Raw genomic sequence first — 17,308 nt, 5'->3', positions numbered from 1 at the left:
AGCGGTCCCGTCTCCAGGAGTCCCCTCCCCAAGTTCAGGCTGGACCTGGGGACAGGCTTCTGAGATCAGAACGCAGACAGTGATGGCGGGGGGGTCGCTTTCCAGGATGGGTGCACGCTCGCACTGCTCTGAGGTGGCCAGCGGTCCTTGGGGAGGTGCCCAGGGCAGAGGTGCCCGGCAAGGAACCCAGGCCTCCATCCAGCCACCTGTGTGGCACTGAATGCCACCAGCAACCTCACGGTCAAGTGTGGCTGGTGAAACAGAGCCCCCCCCCCCCCCCCCCGCCACAGCCGAGCTCTGGGTGAAGTCCCGCCCCACAGGACCTGCGGGGACATTGATGCTTTGTCGTGAGTCGCTGTTTAGGGGTGACCGCGATAGAGGAATAGATAACGAATACCGCTAGAGAAGACACTGAGAACAACATTCAGTTGTCAAATTCGGAGCAGTTACTTTTCTTTTTCCTGAAAGCCGCAGCAAAGCAAAATTGTTTCTACTTTTACAGAAGCATTGATCTAAGCTAAGAGGATTCTTTTCCATATAGAAATTAAAAGGAAGGTAGTCATTTAAGACCCCTCTACCATTGTTTGTACTTAACTGTTATAACATTTAAAGATCTCGTTTCATACTTTGCACAAAGCCAAGAGCGATTCTGAGTAATAATTACATAATGAACATTTTGTCTACACTACAAATAATAAAACTCTAGTTCTTCAGACATAATACCCAGAAACACGTTTTTTTTTTTCTTCTTTTTCGCCCAAGCATGCACCATTCTCTAAGATTCAGAAAAGGAGCCTTTACCGGGGACCCCGCACTCCTGCTTGGGGACCACGTGGCGGGCAGAGCCTCCCACCCATGGTGGCAGCCGGCAGCCACCCGGTGGCGGAGGGGCCGCCGATGCTGGAGCAGCAGGGCCCCCGCTACACGTGCTCCTTGTCGAACTCGCAGAGGAAGTGCATGGTGAGGTGGCAGGCCACGTCGTTCCAGCCCCCGGAAGCCACCAGCTCCACGCAATCCTCGTCGTCATAGGCGTTGTTGGGCTCCCCGCTGCGCCACTGGCTGAAGGTCTGCATGGGCGAGCGGTCCGCGTAGACAAAGGTGCCCTCCCGCTCCAGGTCGTTGATGCCGATGAAGACGCGGGCCAGGCCGGCCTGCGCGATGTAGGCGGCCAGCAGCCCGTTGGCGGCCTCATCCTTGGGCATGCCCAGCGTGCCGCCCCGGCCCTGGCAGGCCAGCTGTGCATCCACGTACCGCTTCTCCTCCTTCACCAGCAGGTAGATCTTCTGCTCCGTCTCGCGCACGCCGGCGACGGCTGCGGGGACAGGGCTGGAGGGCGAGCGCTCGCGGGTCCCCAGCAAACCCGGGGCGCCAACCCAGCACGCGCGCACGGGGAGCAGACCCAGGGCCGCTCTGCCTCCGGGCAGGGGTCGGGGGGACACGGGAGCAGGGAAGCCCCGAGAAGCACGTACCGTGTTTGATGAACTTCAGCTCCGCTGTGATCTGCGCGACCTGGTTGTCTGTCTCCCCGACGGCCTTCCTCAGCTGGCCGCACTCACACGGGATGCCTGCGGAGACCGCGCCCGGCGTGTGATGGGGCTGACCCAGGGGCGGGCTCGGGGGGGGTACCCCCTCCCCAGCATGCTAGGCGATTCAAAACACGAAGGCCTTTGAGGCTGCAATGGAGGTTTCAGACTTGATCCTAAAGGCAGGGAGCAGTGGAAGGGTTTCCACAGGGGCACCAAGGTCGGATGCACGTTTCACAATCTCGCTCTGGTCGCTTAGGAGCTCAGTGGAGGTACGGCGGCGAGATGGGCGGGCGAGAGCAGGGGGTTAGGACAGTCACCTCGGGAAGACTGCGGGCAGTGACAGCGCAGCAGGAGAGACGACAAGACGTTTGAGTAAAGTGGTGGAGCTGGCACCGTGGGGTGATGTTCAGTCATCCCAGCATGGCCAACCCTGCCTCAGCTTAGGTGTTTCCTCCTGGCCCTCTCAGGAGGACCCTAACCTTCCAGCTGTGAAGAGCTCCACGTGGTGAGGAACCTTCTCAGAATGTCACTCGGCCGGCACAGCGCTTGGGGGGCCCGTCGCCCATGGTGGCACTGCTAGCTTCGGCTTCTCCACCAGACCAGGAGGGGCCGCCGGCTCCCGCCCACCCTCTGCTCTGACTCTGTGAGCACAGGGGCAGGACTTCTCACCTTTTCCTGAGAAATTCCATCGTGCGAAGCTCTCAGCCTGCCTTTCCAGTCTGAACACACTCTTTGGTGTTTGGCCCGGTCTTCCAAACTCTCAGCCCCCCTCTACCACTTAGAACCCAAACACTCCCCAACACATGGGCACCTGGAATGATGCTGGTGTGATTGGGGTTTTTTTCTTTAATGGAACTTTTTCTGAGACACACGTTGTCTTTGAGTTCGCTGAGGTTTGAGGCACTGATGTTTTCTGGAGAGATGGGACCGGTATCAAGCTGACAGGTCCCCTCAGCTGGCAGGAAGGGCCTACCCAAGGGACGCAGACACTGTATCTTCCCCCTCAATCTAGTATCTGTGCAGTGTCTCTCCTGTGGTCACACGTGTTGGGGACGAGGACCAGAGGGTGCACACCTGTTAGGATGGCGTTTCAGTAACGGGGCTGAGAGGCCACAAGAGCCTGAGTGATGGTGGTGGGAACAGTCCGGCAGGGTTGGGGGACACTGCGCATAGACGGCCTGAACCTGGCAGGGACAGGGGTTGAGTGACATCGGGGTGGAGGTGCGTGCTGGGCAGGGGTGCGGGTGCAGCCGAAGTCCAGGGAACAGCGGTGGGGTTGGAGCGGGCAGCAGGCTGTGCCACGTGGAGAAAGAAGAAAGGGCAGCGGGCAGAGCTCCTCCGAGAAGAGAGGAAGAAGCAGGGGCCACAGGGCGGCAGGCAGAGAGGACGGGGGCTGCCCGCGGCCCGGTCTCCTGGCACCAGGGAGAAGTTAAGGGAAGTCGGCAGGGAAGTCGGTTAAGTCCACTGAGCTGGGCCGGGGTCCGCGGTGACAGGAGGACACCCTGTCCTGCAAGGACAACCAGAATGAGGAAGATGAACCAGAAAGTACGGGCATGCTTCTCAGAGAAGCTGGTGGTCAGGAGGGGGTCCTGATGCTCGCAGAGAACAGTAGGAAAGGAGGAAAGTGCGCTTTAGGGCGCGCGTATCTAAGCTGGATCGTGATGAGGGGATAATACACAGCCGGCGTGCAGACCACAGCCCTGAACGGGAATGAAAACATTCAGGTAGCAGGAAAGCAAACACTGAAATAGTCCACAGGAGGGTGTGATGCACGAGGAAGGCGTGTCAGTTACATGCGCTTTTTCCAGCCTATTAAGTTTTATGTCATGATTTATACTTTCTAAAAGTGCAATTTTAATACATTTCTAAAACATCCTTGGACCCCTTATGCCATACCTGGTTCTCCATTAGGGCCAGGGGGTCCTATGTCACCAGAATCTCCTTTCTCACCTGGAAAAGAGAAGCCAGGCCAAAGTCACAAAGCAGGGGTGGGACGTGTCCCCTGAGTTCAAATGTCCAGGTAGCAATGTTCTTTCTTCCATGTGCAGTGCCCTGCGGTTCCTCCCAGACCCTCCTTCTGCGGCGAACTGGAGGGAGGAATGGTCTGTAGATGACTGATTCTTCAGGCTCTGTTTATGTGACGTGGGACATCCACATATCATGGGACTTCAGAGATTATCAGATGAGCGTTCTTTAAGTCAATTCTGGAAAACCCAGCATGTTTCCTAGAACACGCTATCACCTCGGAAATCCGTAACACCCAGTGCCAGTTCTCTCCACGTCCCACATCACAGCAAGAAAATTCAGATAGAACAGGTAACGTCAGAGACGGATGGACCGTAGAGGTTCCCTCATCCAAACAGAGTCAAGATGAGATCGGTCCTCCCTGTCCCTCTCTGAGAGGCAGCAAGGTGTCCCAGGGGCACAGCCACCAGGACACCTGGGCGCCAGCCTTCTGTGGACAGGACAGACGACTCAGCCACTCTGCCCCTCCGTTTCTTCCAACTTATGAAACAAAGGGATAGGAGAAAATCATGGCAACAAAGCTTTCTAGAAATTAGACAATGGCTATTTATTTTTAAATCACAGGAATATTCCTAAAGCACTACCTTTCTTCCCCCTGAGAGAACTTAAGCTTCTCGGCTGACCTGGGACAGTGAAGGGGCAGCGACTTCTACATCCTTGGAGAGTCATGTTCCGTTTGATGGGGATGGAGAGAGCTCGGCAGTCTCCGTCCAAGTGATTCCTTTTTTTTTTCTTTTATCAACACCAGGAGCTTGGAAATGACTCAAGGATCAGCCTGACAAGGACCCAGGACGGCAGAGTCTCAGAGATGGAGCAGATCAGGTAAGCTAAGCCCAGTAAGGGCCTTCTTGGCAAGCTGTCCCCTGGTGAGACTCTGACATTTACCCAGAGCGTATGCTGTATGTTAAAAGCACACACATCCCTACTTGTAGCCGGTATCCACTGCGTTCCTCACAGCAGCTAAAAGGTGGAAACAACCCCAGTGGCCGTCAGCAGACGAAGGGATAAATAAAACGTGGTCCATCCATGCAACAGAATATTATCCAGCCTTATATAAAGGAAGGAAATTCTGACACCTGCTGCAACACAGATGAACCCTGGGAACGTTATACCCAGTGAAACAAGACACAAGAGGACGAGTACTGTGTGATTCCATTTATATGGAATATCTACACAGGCACGTTCACAGAGACAGACAGCAGATTAGAGGCTGCTAGGGGCTGCAGGGGTGGGGCGTTACTACCTCATGAGGACAGAGTCTCTCTCTGGGGAATGAAAACATTTTGGAAATGTGTAGTGGTGGTGGTCCTACAACACTGCAGTCGTGCTTAGTGTCCCTGAATTACACTGAAAATAGTTAAAGTGACAGATTTTATGTTACAAATATTTTACCACAGTTTTTTTAAGCTTCTTCAAAGCTTCCGCATCCCTCTCTACATCACGCATCTCGATCTGTGCGCTCCGTAATGAATCCACGGGGCAGGTGTTGCCCACGGATTCGCCGGGAGGAGAGACGCAGCTCGCCGAGCTCGGTCCTGGCTGAGGGACCCTTCCCACCAGGGACAGGCTGGGCCGGGGGAGGTCTGTGCCATTCGATCGGAACTGACCACCTGGACCCATCACAGCTCAAAGCCCCAGGCAGGGTGATGGAGCACAGGACTGCGGGCACCGCGCTGGGCAGAGCAGACCACAGCCAAACTCCCTCCCAGCCCCAAGCCCCCCAGCCTCTGTCTCCTGCTGCCAGCACCCATGACAGGACCTGGGGGAGCCCTTCACGGGGCTGAGGGGCCTCGCCTCCTCCACCCCGAGCCCTCTGGGGTCTAGCACGGGCGCAGGACAAGCCAGGGGCTCAGAAAGCATTTGCTGACTGAGTGCGGAATGGGGGGCAGGGGGCGCAGAAGAGCCGGGCGATGCTGAGCGACCCCTTAACTGCCCTGGGGACAGTCTCCCGAGCTGCCCACCCTCCAGGGTCGTGCAGGTCAAACGGGGTCGCGTGGGCACTGGCGCTGCTTCCACGCTGCTGTCACCCTCCTGCCCCCCGTGCTTATGGGGAGTCACCCCCCAGTCTCAGAGAGCCTGAGTCACCCGAGCTGCAGGTGGACGGACAGTGTGTCGGGAACGCGGTCCTTCTGCCTAAATGGGGCTCCTGATTCTCCCCCAGGCAGCACGTGAACCCTCAGGGGCACGGAGCTCTCCCCACCTCGTGGCACCCAGTCAAGTCTGATCGATCCCAAAACGCAAACGCTGGAACACAGCTTATCGTGTATAAAGCGCACAAAATAAACACGACCACCAGCTACTCTCTAAGCGCCTGGGAGGTGAGCCTGCGAGGGAAAGTGAGCAGAGGTGTGTCGGAAGTACCTTTAGAACCAATGGGACCGATTTTTCCATGGCGCCCCACGCCGCCTTTCTGTCCTTTGTCACCCACGTCTCCTGTGGAAAACAATGAGATCACAGTTGGTCGAGGCACAGGTAATGCAGTACACCTCCCGTGTATCAGCCCACGTGAACACGCACGCACACACACACACGAGGAGACCGAACACGTTACGACTCTTGTTTAACCTCTCCAAGGTCGTGTATCCGACTGACCCCAGAAAGCTCTACATGTCACCTGCTGATGTATTTCCCAAAGGAAGACACACACCCCTAAAGTCACACACACTACGGAACAGAGGAGGCCACACGGTACATCCCCATGTCCTCAACTCAACCGAGCGCCTTAGACTGAGCACGTCCGGCCAGCAAGCAAGTCCTAGTTCTGTGATGTCCCCACAGCTCAGGCCAGGTCGAGGTCAGAGGACAGAACACAGGCTGAGGGGTGAACCACAGCAGAGATGCAGACACCCCACCCGAAGCCGCTTACGTTCGCACAAGGGTGAAGTGTCTGGCACAGAGCACGCGCACACATGTTCTCTTATCTGGTTACAGGAGGGATTCATCGCGCAGATGGGGTTCACGGGGGTTAAGCGCTTGCCCGGGTCAAGTACCTGGTCCCGCCACGAGGTGACTCCTGCCCCAGACACCGTGTACGGTGCGTGATGCTGGGGACACAGGAGTGACAGGGCTCAGGGTCTGTGGGGGGGTCGGGGAGATAAGCGGCCAGTGGTAACTCACACAACTAGTATTGTAACAGGAGATGCCCGGGGCTCCGAGGAGGCATCCGGGAGCTGGGGAGAAGAGAGCCACCAGCCAGGACCACGTCACCATGTCTCTGGTCACACGTGGACGAGGCCTGGACAGGGACGAGGCAGGCACCGCAGGAGGCGGCCCAGGGGAGTGGTGTCGGGAGGGTAGGGAGAAATCCCCAGACTGAGAAATGTCTGGGAGGCAGAGACTTAGTAAATATTCACTCTGAGGATATGGTGAGGGCTTCACTTTATTGCTGGAAGAGGAACAAGCTACTCAGCTCTTGGGCCAGACAGGGCCACAGCGGCCTCGACAGCCATGCCCCTGGGGCTCTAAGCGAACCCCCCAGCACAGCCGTCCTGAGGCAGCTCCAGCCACAGAAAAGTGTTCCTTTGTTGACTTGCAGGAGCTCGAAAGGCGCCACCTGCTCCTTCCACCCAGCAGTCCTGGTTTTGCCGCCAGAGAGATGCACGGCTAGTCTAATCCGCTGTCCACAGACAGTCCTTCAAACGTCTCAACTGTTTTCTCCCTGAAATCTTCCCCTCAGCTTCCCCACCCTGTCTGTGCTCCCATACAGGAGCACCAGCCCCCAAGCAGGCCTGACCACTGTCCCCTCCTGCTGGGGACTGATGTGCCCCCCGGATTCATATGCTGAAGCCTGACCCCCATGTGATGCATCTGGAGGGGGTCAGGGTCAGAGGAGGTCACGGGGTGGGATGCGTCCCCTGATGAGAGGATGAACAGCCTGGAATCCTCTCTCTCCACCACCTGTGGACACGGCCAGAAGTCGGCCGTCTGCAGGCCAGGAAGCGGATCCTCCCCAGACCCCAACCATGCAGACAGCCTGCTCTGGGACCCCTGCCTCCAGAACCGTGCGAGTTCAGTGTCAGGGGGTTAAGCCCCTGTGTCTGTGGTGTTTGGCTGGCCCCCGAGCCACTTGTCTGGACGCCCTGGTCCCTTGTCTGGACCCTCTAGTCCATTAGTGTGGTCTGAGCTCAAAGATGACCACAGACACCCTGCTCAGCCTCCTGCAAAGTGTTCCAGAGCAAAGCCCCTGTCCCTGCAGTGCGCACTCAGCTATTGCCGTTGTTCCAGGGCCTCGGCCGCCACCCTCCTTCCGGACACCTTTTCTTCAAAAGGCCAACGCTCCCTTCCCTATAACTCTCCGTTGTGCCCCTCCTGAGGTCCTGGGGTCAACGTGAGACCTGGGGAAGCTGGGCTGAGCAGGATAAGTGTCGAGATGACCTCCGTGCTCATGCCTTTTACTTTCACGTCTCGCCAAATCACGGGGTGGCTTGGCTTGTTTTCACGCTGTCTCAGCAGGGTCTGCTGGGACACTTGCTGCGGCGTCCTTACGGGGACGCGCAGGCCTGATAGACTGGATTAAGCTCGGGCTCCATCGGGCGGTCCCACGAAGAGAGTGCCCAGGGCAGGAGGAGGTCTCGGAGACCCCAACCCAACCATATCTTCAGGCAGGAAGGCACCTACAGTAATGCACCTACAGTCATGAGGCGGGTGGATGGTCCCCAGCACGTGGATCCCACTGAACTCCCACTGGAGAGGGGCAGGGCCGCCAGAGTCTGGAGAGCGGCTTCCTGCCTGGGGAACACGCCTCCTCGTTCAGAAGACCCAACACCGCAGAGGAGTCTGGTCCACGTTTTAATGGGCAGATTGGGGCAGACTGGGTGTGAGTGCAAACCCATCCCCTGAAGAGTCTGCTGTTTGCTAAGATTCCACCTAGAAAAGGTGAGAACAGAGTGTGGGCCTCCTGCCAACCTTGGGGTCACTTCTCCCCGAGACCCCTCCCTGCAGAGGGGAACTCAAAACAACACCTGCCCACCCCTCTGCTCCCGCCCAGACGGCTCCTGCTGCCCCAAGCAGACAGGGAGAGGGTAAGGCGGCTTGGACGAGCACACTGGAGGGGGAAACACCTGCGATCAAGAACAATGGCGAAAGCGCTGCCTCCTCCCCCCCCGACCCCGCACGAAACCTCTCGGCTTAGCAGACGATCAACTCATGATCCACTGCACCTGCTGAAGGATGCCGTCAGGGTCTAGCGCACATCCTGCTGTGGTAAATGAGCCAACCTGAGGGTGACTGGAGAGCCCTCGGCTTTCAGCTCATCTCTCAATTGCACAGCCGAACTTCACCACTAATTCAAGCTTGCCGCTGACACGTGGCACCTGCCCCCAGCAGGTACTGAGCCCAGCTCCCGCCCTTGGAGGGGTGTGGGACCCGGCCCCTGCCGTAGGGGGCTCTGAGAAACCAGGCACACGTATAGAAAATCAATCGGATGCCAGCAGCTCATGGGGCAGGGGGATGGGGCAGGCGGCGAGCCCAAGCCCAAGGCGGGGAATGAAGGCGCTGCAGGTCTGCAAACCTCAGGGTGGGAGTCCCCCGGGGGCTCGTCACCACGGACTGACCTGACGGCTGGGCCCGCCCCGGGGGGATTCCACAGGTCCGGGTGGGGCATCCCCATCGAGCTCCCAAGTGTTGCGGATGCCGCTGCTTCCTGAACCGGGCTTGGAGACCCCTGCGGTTTGCGGCGACGTGAGAAGGCTGGAGCTGCAGGAGGTCGCCCGTGCAGGCCAAGGCTGGGGGTCAGGCAGCCCCAGGTCTGTGCTCTACCTTCGAGGCTGAGTCTCCCCGCGCCTCAGTTTTCTCTCTGCAGAGTGGTGTCCTGTAATAACAGCTCCTCTTGTGTGTGAGACTCCAGGCCCGCAGCGCCGTGTGCACAAGGCTTGGAGCTCGGGCCCTGCGCCCAGCTGATTCTCCCCGTCCCTCAGCTGTGCCATCTCTGTGCGTTTCTGACCTCCATAATGGGGCTAATAACAGCCATACTAGAGCCATCTCACGGGGCTGAGGGAGACGCGAGCACCGTCGGGTACGGCATCTGGCACGCGGCAGGCGGACCTAAGTGCTGGCCACTATAACTGTCATTTGGAGGCAGAAGCCCCGAGCTGGGACGCTGCTTCCTCAGGAGCGACCCATGTCCCCCGTGACCCCCCTGGATCTGCACAAGCAGAGCCTCAGGCCCCACCAGCTCAAGCACCGAAATCTGCATTTTAACACATCCCTGGGTGATTCCAGGGGCCCCAAAGCTGGAACAGGGCTGGACCAGACCCCGCGGGCAGCCCTCTTTGGAGGCTGGTTGAGATTCCATGGTAACCCACTGCCTGCTGCTGCCAGGAGCAAACTGGAGCTAGCAATAGAGGTGCTTGCAATCTGGGGCAGTTCTGCTCGTTTCTCCAACTTTCAGAGATAAATTAGAATACTTCCAGGTACACTGTGTGCCAGGAAAGCCTGTCCACATGTACTGATGGATCTCAACCTCACAGTGTTATTGCCATTACCACCTGGCATGGGCTGAATTGTGTGTCCTCCAAAATTCATATGTTGAAGCCCTAACCCCCAATGTGACCATATTTGGAGATGGCCTTTCAAGAGGTGATTAAGGTTAAATGGGGTCAGAAAGGTGAGGGCCTAATCCGATAGGACTGGTGTCCCTGTAACAAGGGGAAGACACACCCAGCGAGCCACACACAGAGGAGAGGCCTCGTGAGGACACAGGGAGAAGGCGGCCATCTGCATCCCACGGAGAGAGGCCTCGGGGAAGCCAGCCCTGCAGACACCACGGTCTCTGACTTCCAGCCTCCAGGGCTGAGAGAATAAACATCTGCCGAGTTTGTTACAGCAGCCGCAGCTGACTGGTATGCTTTCCCTCTGCCCCAGAAGCGAAAGTGGAATCAGACAGGTAGCGCCACCCACCACCAGTCATGCCGCTAGTGTGACTGGTGTCCAGTGATCCAGGGCGCAGCCTGCAATCGGGCAGACCAGGCCCGGGTCCTGGCCCCCAACCCGCGCAGCCTGGGGTGGGTCACAGCCCTCAGAGCCTCGGCTTCCTCACCTGCAAGGTGGCATTACCCTCAGGCCACTGAGCACAGGACATCGGCCCAGGTCTCCTGGCCACATCCAGGGCCCTGAGCCCTCACCTCCGCTGTGGGGCAGCAGCCTGGTCCCCACAGACCCAGCCACAAGCCAAGGCTGCACTTCCAGGGACTGGGCCTGAGGGCAGCTGCAGGCTCGTGGGAGACAAACAACCCTCCCCGGGGCCCAGAAGGTGGGAACTAGGAAACCAGAGAGAGCAGAGCCGACACCCAGCCTCCCGTGGTGCTGGCTCACCTGTGAGGAGCCGCTCAGGGGCCAGGCCTCACCTGTCCCTGCTCAGCCCTGCATCCTTGGGGCCCACGGCCCAGGCCCTCGGACCAGAGGAGACCTGGTTCGCAACACCCCCTGATGACCTCACAAGAGGGCCTCTGTGCAGAAGGCTAGGCGCTGGGGGCAGCTGGGCCTGATGCGGACGGTCACCCCAGCCAGCACGACCAGCGCCCTGCCGTGCACAGCTCCCAGCCATCAGTCCCACCCCAAGAGGGGTGTCAGAGTAACAACAGCCACCACCTGTGGGTGCCTGCTGGGCAACGCATGCACACACACACGTGTACACACACACACACACACGTATATGCACATACATATACACGTGTGCATATACGTGCATCCACATACATGTGCGCACATGCACACACATTCACATACATGCATATACACACGCACACACATACATGCATGCATTCATTCACATACATATGCACATACACACGCATATGCACACAGATACATATGTGCACCCATACATGCGCGCACATGCATTCCAAATATGTGCGTGCGTGTACATATATACATACACGTGTGTGCATATACATACATGCACACATATCTACATGCACACATACACACAAACAGCATGTTCAAACATACAAACACACACCAAGCAAGCCTTTCATCCTCACAGCACTCGGGCTGAAAGCTGGAAGCAGTAGCCTACAGCAGGCCCCTGCACCGTGACCCTGCACACAAGGTCAAGGGTGTGGGCTGCCGTTCCTCATAGGAATATTCTCTCTTTGGGGTGTGTTGGAGAAGAAGAAAAAGCAAGAACCATTGAGTTCCCCAAGATGTCCACACACTCTCCACTTGAGGGCAACCCAAGGTCGTCTGCGATGCTGACTTGCCTTAACTCACAGACACTCCTTGGAAAGCAGCAGAAAAGCAGTGTGGTTGCCAGCCTAGAGGAGACTGGATCTGAACAAGAGCCCTGCTGGCTTCATCCCGCCTCCTCTTGCCTCTCCAAATGACAAGGAGCTTTTTGCAAAAACCAAACAAATCCCCCCACCCTGGTGGTGTGGGATGACTGGAAACGCACCAGACACACTCAGATCCGGTCCCTTTAAGTCTCCAGAGCTGGCAGTGGTGGCTCCCCAGGGAGCTGTGACTGCGGTGCCAGCCCTTCCCATCCCATCCCGCTTATGAGAAGTGTGCCAGCGCACGTTTGTCCTCTGGACGTGCACGAGGAACGGGGGCAGCTCGCAGCGGGCTGCTAATTCTTATTAATTTTAATGAAGATCTCACACCGTCCTTTGAAAAGGAGACAGGGCAGAAAGAGCACTTGGCATCCAGCTGCCTCTGAGATTTTCAACGGAGATAATGTGCACATTACAGCGCCCAGAAAGCCCATCGCTGACGTAGGGTCGCCCTCCCCCATCGCAGGCCAGGTGGGTCCCCAGCTTCTGCGCCCAGGGGCCCGGCGGCCTCTTAGCTGCGTGCCCGGGGGCTAGGAGCTTTGACAGCTGGGACGACACGCTTTTAGCAGGTCGTGTGGCAGAGCCAGCTCCGTGCTGTGTGCCACAGCGCGCACTCTGACAGTGTGGGGACAGCTCTCATTTCAATAAAGGACAATGGACAGCGACAGCGGGAGGCTCTGCCGGCCCTTGGGCTTGTCTTTGTTATTCCAGAAAAGGCAGCCGTCAGCTTTCTGGCGCTTTCTCCTACAGCTGTTTTGAGTTCTCAACAGAGGGGCTGCTCAGTGTGTGACCAGAGGCCACCCCCAACACAAGGCAAATCAGCGGAAGAGGAAGCCGCCCTGCAGCAGCCCCATGTCCACGCAGCTTGCATTTCGCGGAAGCTGACGTGAGAAGGGCGCCAGGTGGAGGGCGTCCAGATCCTCGCGATCAACCTGCAATCCCACCCCACACAGCCCCGGGCGATCGGCAGCCCCATCTCAGGCCGCCCCCCAGACCAAAGCTGAAGCTGCGTTTTAACTCAGGCCCAGCTGGTCCCCACGGTTTGGGAAGCGTCCTCAGAGCAGAGCTGCCTGCTCAGTAGGCAGCAGGGAACGAACCCAGCTCAGCGTGTCCTGAAGCCTCGGCCCGCAGACTTCTCTAGAACCTGGGGACGAGCGGGTGCACGCACACCTGAGGCCCTCAGCCACAGACAGGTCACCCGCAGATTTCAAAGATATTTCAAGACATTGAATGTCAAGATATTTTACACACAATTGACTGAGAGCCTTCCAAGGGCCAGGTCCTTGATGGGACGTGAAAAGTCCAGTCAGGAACGAGGTGGTAAGTGGAGGAGAGGGTCCCGCGGGGGAAATGGGAATGTGCAAAAAGCCAGGGAGATGGGACACCACTGAGGAATTCTGGGCTACCCGCAGGGAATTACTCACGCTTCTGCATAAACTAGCAAGGAAGTAAATAAGAGTGTTTAGTCTTCTGACAATTTCATAGAGAATGTTACTGGTAGAAATAACCATCACCAAATAAAACTGACGCTGGCTAAAACTACACAGAGGAAAACTGTCATTAACTAAACATTGATGGGAGAGTCCTGTCTATACAATTTAGAGCTGAAATTTTCAACCAGGTGCAAATAATGACACTCTCAGAAGAGCTCAGGATGGCAGAGGTGAGAGTTGGGAAGATGTGAGGTAGGTAAAAAACTAAAACGTTAAAACTGTTCAAGGAGGACTTCCCTGGGGGCACAGTGGTTAAGAATCCGCCTGCCAATGCAGGGGACACAGGTTCGAGCCCTGGTCCGGGAAGATCCCACGTGCCGCGGAACAACTAAGCCCATGCACCACAGCTACTGAGCCTGCGCTCTAGAGCCCGCGAGCCACAACTACTGAGCCAGTGTGCTGCAACTATGGAAGCCCGCGTGCCTAGAGCCCATGGTCCACAACAAGAGAAGCCACCACAATGAGAAGCCTGTGCACCACAATAAAGAGTAGCCCCTGCTCGTCACAACTAGAGAAAAGTCCACGCGCAGCAGCAAAGACCCAACGCAGCCAATAAATAAATAAATAAATAAAATTGATTCTTAAAAAAAAAAAAAAACTGTTCAAGGAGTCCGTGAAAATTCACAGGGGAAAAGTAATTCCAGTGAAAATAATTTCTAAACAATGAAAATCAAGTGTGAATGATGTAAGTGCACTGCATAAACACAACTGAGGATTTAAGTTGGCTTAATGTAGTGCCTGGGGAAATATCAACACAGCCTCAAGTGGAAATAACCGTTTTTGAAAGGTCCCAGCTGACTCTGAAGGGGCCCTCGTGAAAGGGCCGCTGTCTGGGATGAGAGAGGCCCACCTCGGGTTCAGTGCCGGTGGGCGTGGGGCTGGAACAGCTCGGAAGTGGGAGCAAGGCAGCTGCGCGAGGGCCCACGGTGCACCAGGCTTGCTGCTCCCAAGTTCCCAGCTTTCATCCTTTAATAAACAATAGGGACTGAGAGCGACTACGTTATTATTTTGCCTTCACGGGTTGGAAGCAAGGGTGTGAAGCCAGCATAGCTGGTAAGCAGCACGGTTGGCGTTGAGCGGGTCTGCCCCGCCCACACCCTGCCCTTCCCGCCCCAGAGCCCTCGTCCTAGGAGCCCCTTTCGGAAGCCTCTGGACAGGTACCCAGATCCAGCCCACTGCCATTCTTCGTAGAAACCAAGCTGATGCAGAAACCAGGCAAGTCTCCCCAGCGCCCCGCCCTGCAGTGGTCACTGCTCTCCGTAGGGGACAGGGCCCCCGGGCAGTAGCTGCAATCCGCTAAGAGCAGGGCACTGGTGGGAACGGCTCCACGAAAGCAGGATGCAGGAGGATGGGAAGGTGGCCGGGAGAATCCCGCATCCCGGCGGGAGAGCGGTTCCAGCGAGGAGCCTTGGGGCGTCCTGGAGCTGAGGTCGCCTCCCAGCACACCTGAGTCTCCGAGCACGGCCCGCCTCGAGCTTCGCCACACCGAACCTGCGCTAATGCTTCTGAGGTTGGCCGCAGCTCTCAGTTTCCGGGCTCCGACGAGCCCAGGTGCAGCCATGCTGACCCCGTGAACATGGCCGTCAGTGTGTGGGAGACCGCCAGAGCTCACGAACCCTCACCTGGGCCTCCAGGTGAGCCTACATCGCCAACAGGCCAGGGCCACGGCCACAGCAACCTTTCAAAATACCTGTTAACATCAAAAGTATAGTTCATGCACATTGCTGGGAACACCAACGATAGAGACAGGAGAAAATGTAAAGAAGAATTTAAAGAAGAGAATTTAAAGGTCCATAATCCTATAACCCAGAAATGTCTACTACTAGTATTCTGATTGATTTCTTCTCCATCCTTTTTCTTCACCTTTTTGTAAATATCTTAGTCGATCACATGTCTGCTCTTGTATCCTATTTTATTCTCTTATATTCTATCATGCCACGGCCAGTCCTCTTTTTAAAGGTCATCCAAAAATGGATATTCCCTAGATTTCTACGTAACTATCCCACTATTCAATAATCCAAATATATCCCACTTGGGTTGACTTGTTCTCTGTGCTCTACAAAGTAGCAAAGACCCCAGACCAAACCTGCTCATTTTGTCAGTGGCGAAGCCAGACCCCTGGCAAGCCCGGTGATCACTGCCCCATCGCCTCCTAGCCTGGCAGGTTCCTTGTCAGGCAGGTCAATGGGACTGTAAAGGGCAGGTCCAGGCTCCCCTCTCCTGCCCGAATCACACACAGGACTCTGCTCTCGGACATACCGCTCCCCGTGGAGTTTTAAGTTACCCATGGGTAGGAGACATTCATCAAAATGATTCATACATGAGAAATCCTTACACTAAAATTTGACATTAAATTTAAGAAATAGGTTCAAACTTATGTACACAATATAATTACAACAAAGCAAGAAAAGTCACCCTGAAAAAGGAAATATACCAAAATAAGTGGTTATCTCTGGATGATTTTATTATGCCTGATTTTCCTCACCACTTTTATAGATATATATAAATTTTCTATCATGAGCACACCTTACTGTTACATGTTAGAAAAACTTGAAACAAGACAAGATTCTCGATCCAGCTCAAATTCCCCTCCACACTGCCCCGCGGCTTTCTGCCTCAATTTATTCTCCAGGGTCCACATATCTGTTCTCCCCCTCTGACTCTGGGGCTCAGGTGGCCTCCCCGAGATCTCAGCACGTAACAGCACTCAACTTAGTGGTTAATGACAGGAAAATGCAGTGAATTAGGCTGTTGCCTTCCCAGCAACGTTCATCCTCATCAGAAGATTCGGACGCTATAGTAACAGCATTTATAGTCTCTGCGTGCTTGTCCTGCCTTTTCAAGAGTGAGAATAAGAGAGAATGATGATGATGACAGAGCGATGAGAGAGCTACGTGTTGGTGACACTAGTGACAGAGATGAGAGAGCAGCCACGGGTCCACATTGGCATGAAATTAGGCATTGCCTGCTGCACGTGCGTTGAGCTCAAACATCGTTACTTTGAAAAAACATCAATGCAAAAACCCCGCGCTTCCACGGCAGGGGGCGTGGGTTCAATCCCTGGTCAGGGAACTAAGATTCCACATGCTGCACAGCTCAGCCAAAGGGAAAAAAAAAAAAAAATCAATGAAATGGCGTCATGAAAATGAATTTGTGACCATCCAGAATAGAGGCATATTCACTTCCTAACTGTGAAATGTGACATTGTCCTCACAAGACAATAGAGGGGGACTTCCCTGGTGGCGCAGTGGTTAAGAATCTACCTGCCAACGCAGGGGACACGGGTTCGATCCCTGGTCTGGGAAGATCCCATATGCCGTGGAGCAACTAAGCCCATGCGCCACAACTGCTGAACCCACACGCCACAACTACTGAAGCCCACACGCCTAGAGCCCATGCTCCGTAACAAGAGAAGCCACTGCAATGAGAAGCCTGCACACCGCAACGAAGACCCAATGCAGCCGAAAAATAAATTAAAAAAGAACGCAAGAAGGGTTTTTAAAAAGACAGGAAAAGACAATCCTCAAAAAGGAAAAAAAAGAAAAGAAATACAAATGACTTTTAAACACCTGAAAAATAAGCTGGCTTCATTTATGATAAGAGAGGCTAAGTTAAAGCCCCACTGACGTGGCCTTCCATGGCTACCAGACTGGCAGCTTTCTGAGGCAGGGAGGGTGAAGGGGTCGGCCGTCTTGTGCTTCAATAAACAGAGGGTAAATGGATTCGATCCTTTTGGAAGGCCATATCCACCAACATTTCAAATGCACGTGCATTTTGATCAACAATTACTCTGTCTGGAATTTATCTTCAGGCTGTACTCGTCCACATTAAAAATGACATTTACAAGATTACTCACCCACCGCAGCAAGGCCCTAGGGAACCGTAAATCTGCAGGAATAGGAGACCAGTTAGATAAAGAAGGGACACAACGTCTCCAGGCGAGAGCAAGCACAACCTGCATGTCCTCCTGTAGAATGAATGATCTCCAAGAACGCCG

General features: G+C 55.5%; 1 protein-coding gene across 1 annotated transcript in view; it reads right to left on the bottom strand.

The window, feature by feature from the left end:
- Positions 1-436: 436 nt before the first annotated feature.
- COLEC11 (collectin subfamily member 11) overlaps positions 437-17,308 on the bottom strand; it is a 28,920-nt gene continuing 12,048 nt past the window's right edge. Inside the window, exons 4-7 of the mRNA XM_082851671.1 lie at positions 5,913-5,984; positions 3,423-3,476; positions 1,470-1,565; positions 437-1,312 (exon numbers count right to left, since the gene is read on the bottom strand). Of these exons, the coding sequence (XP_082707797.1) occupies positions 921-1,312; positions 1,470-1,565; positions 3,423-3,476; positions 5,913-5,984 (614 nt within the window). The 3' untranslated portion in view covers positions 437-920. The remainder of the gene's footprint in view (positions 1,313-1,469; positions 1,566-3,422; positions 3,477-5,912; positions 5,985-17,308) is intronic.

This window comes from Leucopleurus acutus, assembly GCF_964270905.1.
Source record: "Leucopleurus acutus genome assembly, chromosome: 12".
Lineage (NCBI taxonomy): Eukaryota > Metazoa > Chordata > Mammalia > Artiodactyla > Delphinidae > Leucopleurus > Leucopleurus acutus.
Note: the sequence above shows the minus strand (reverse complement) of the source record. Positions and strands in the feature narration are given on the sequence as shown.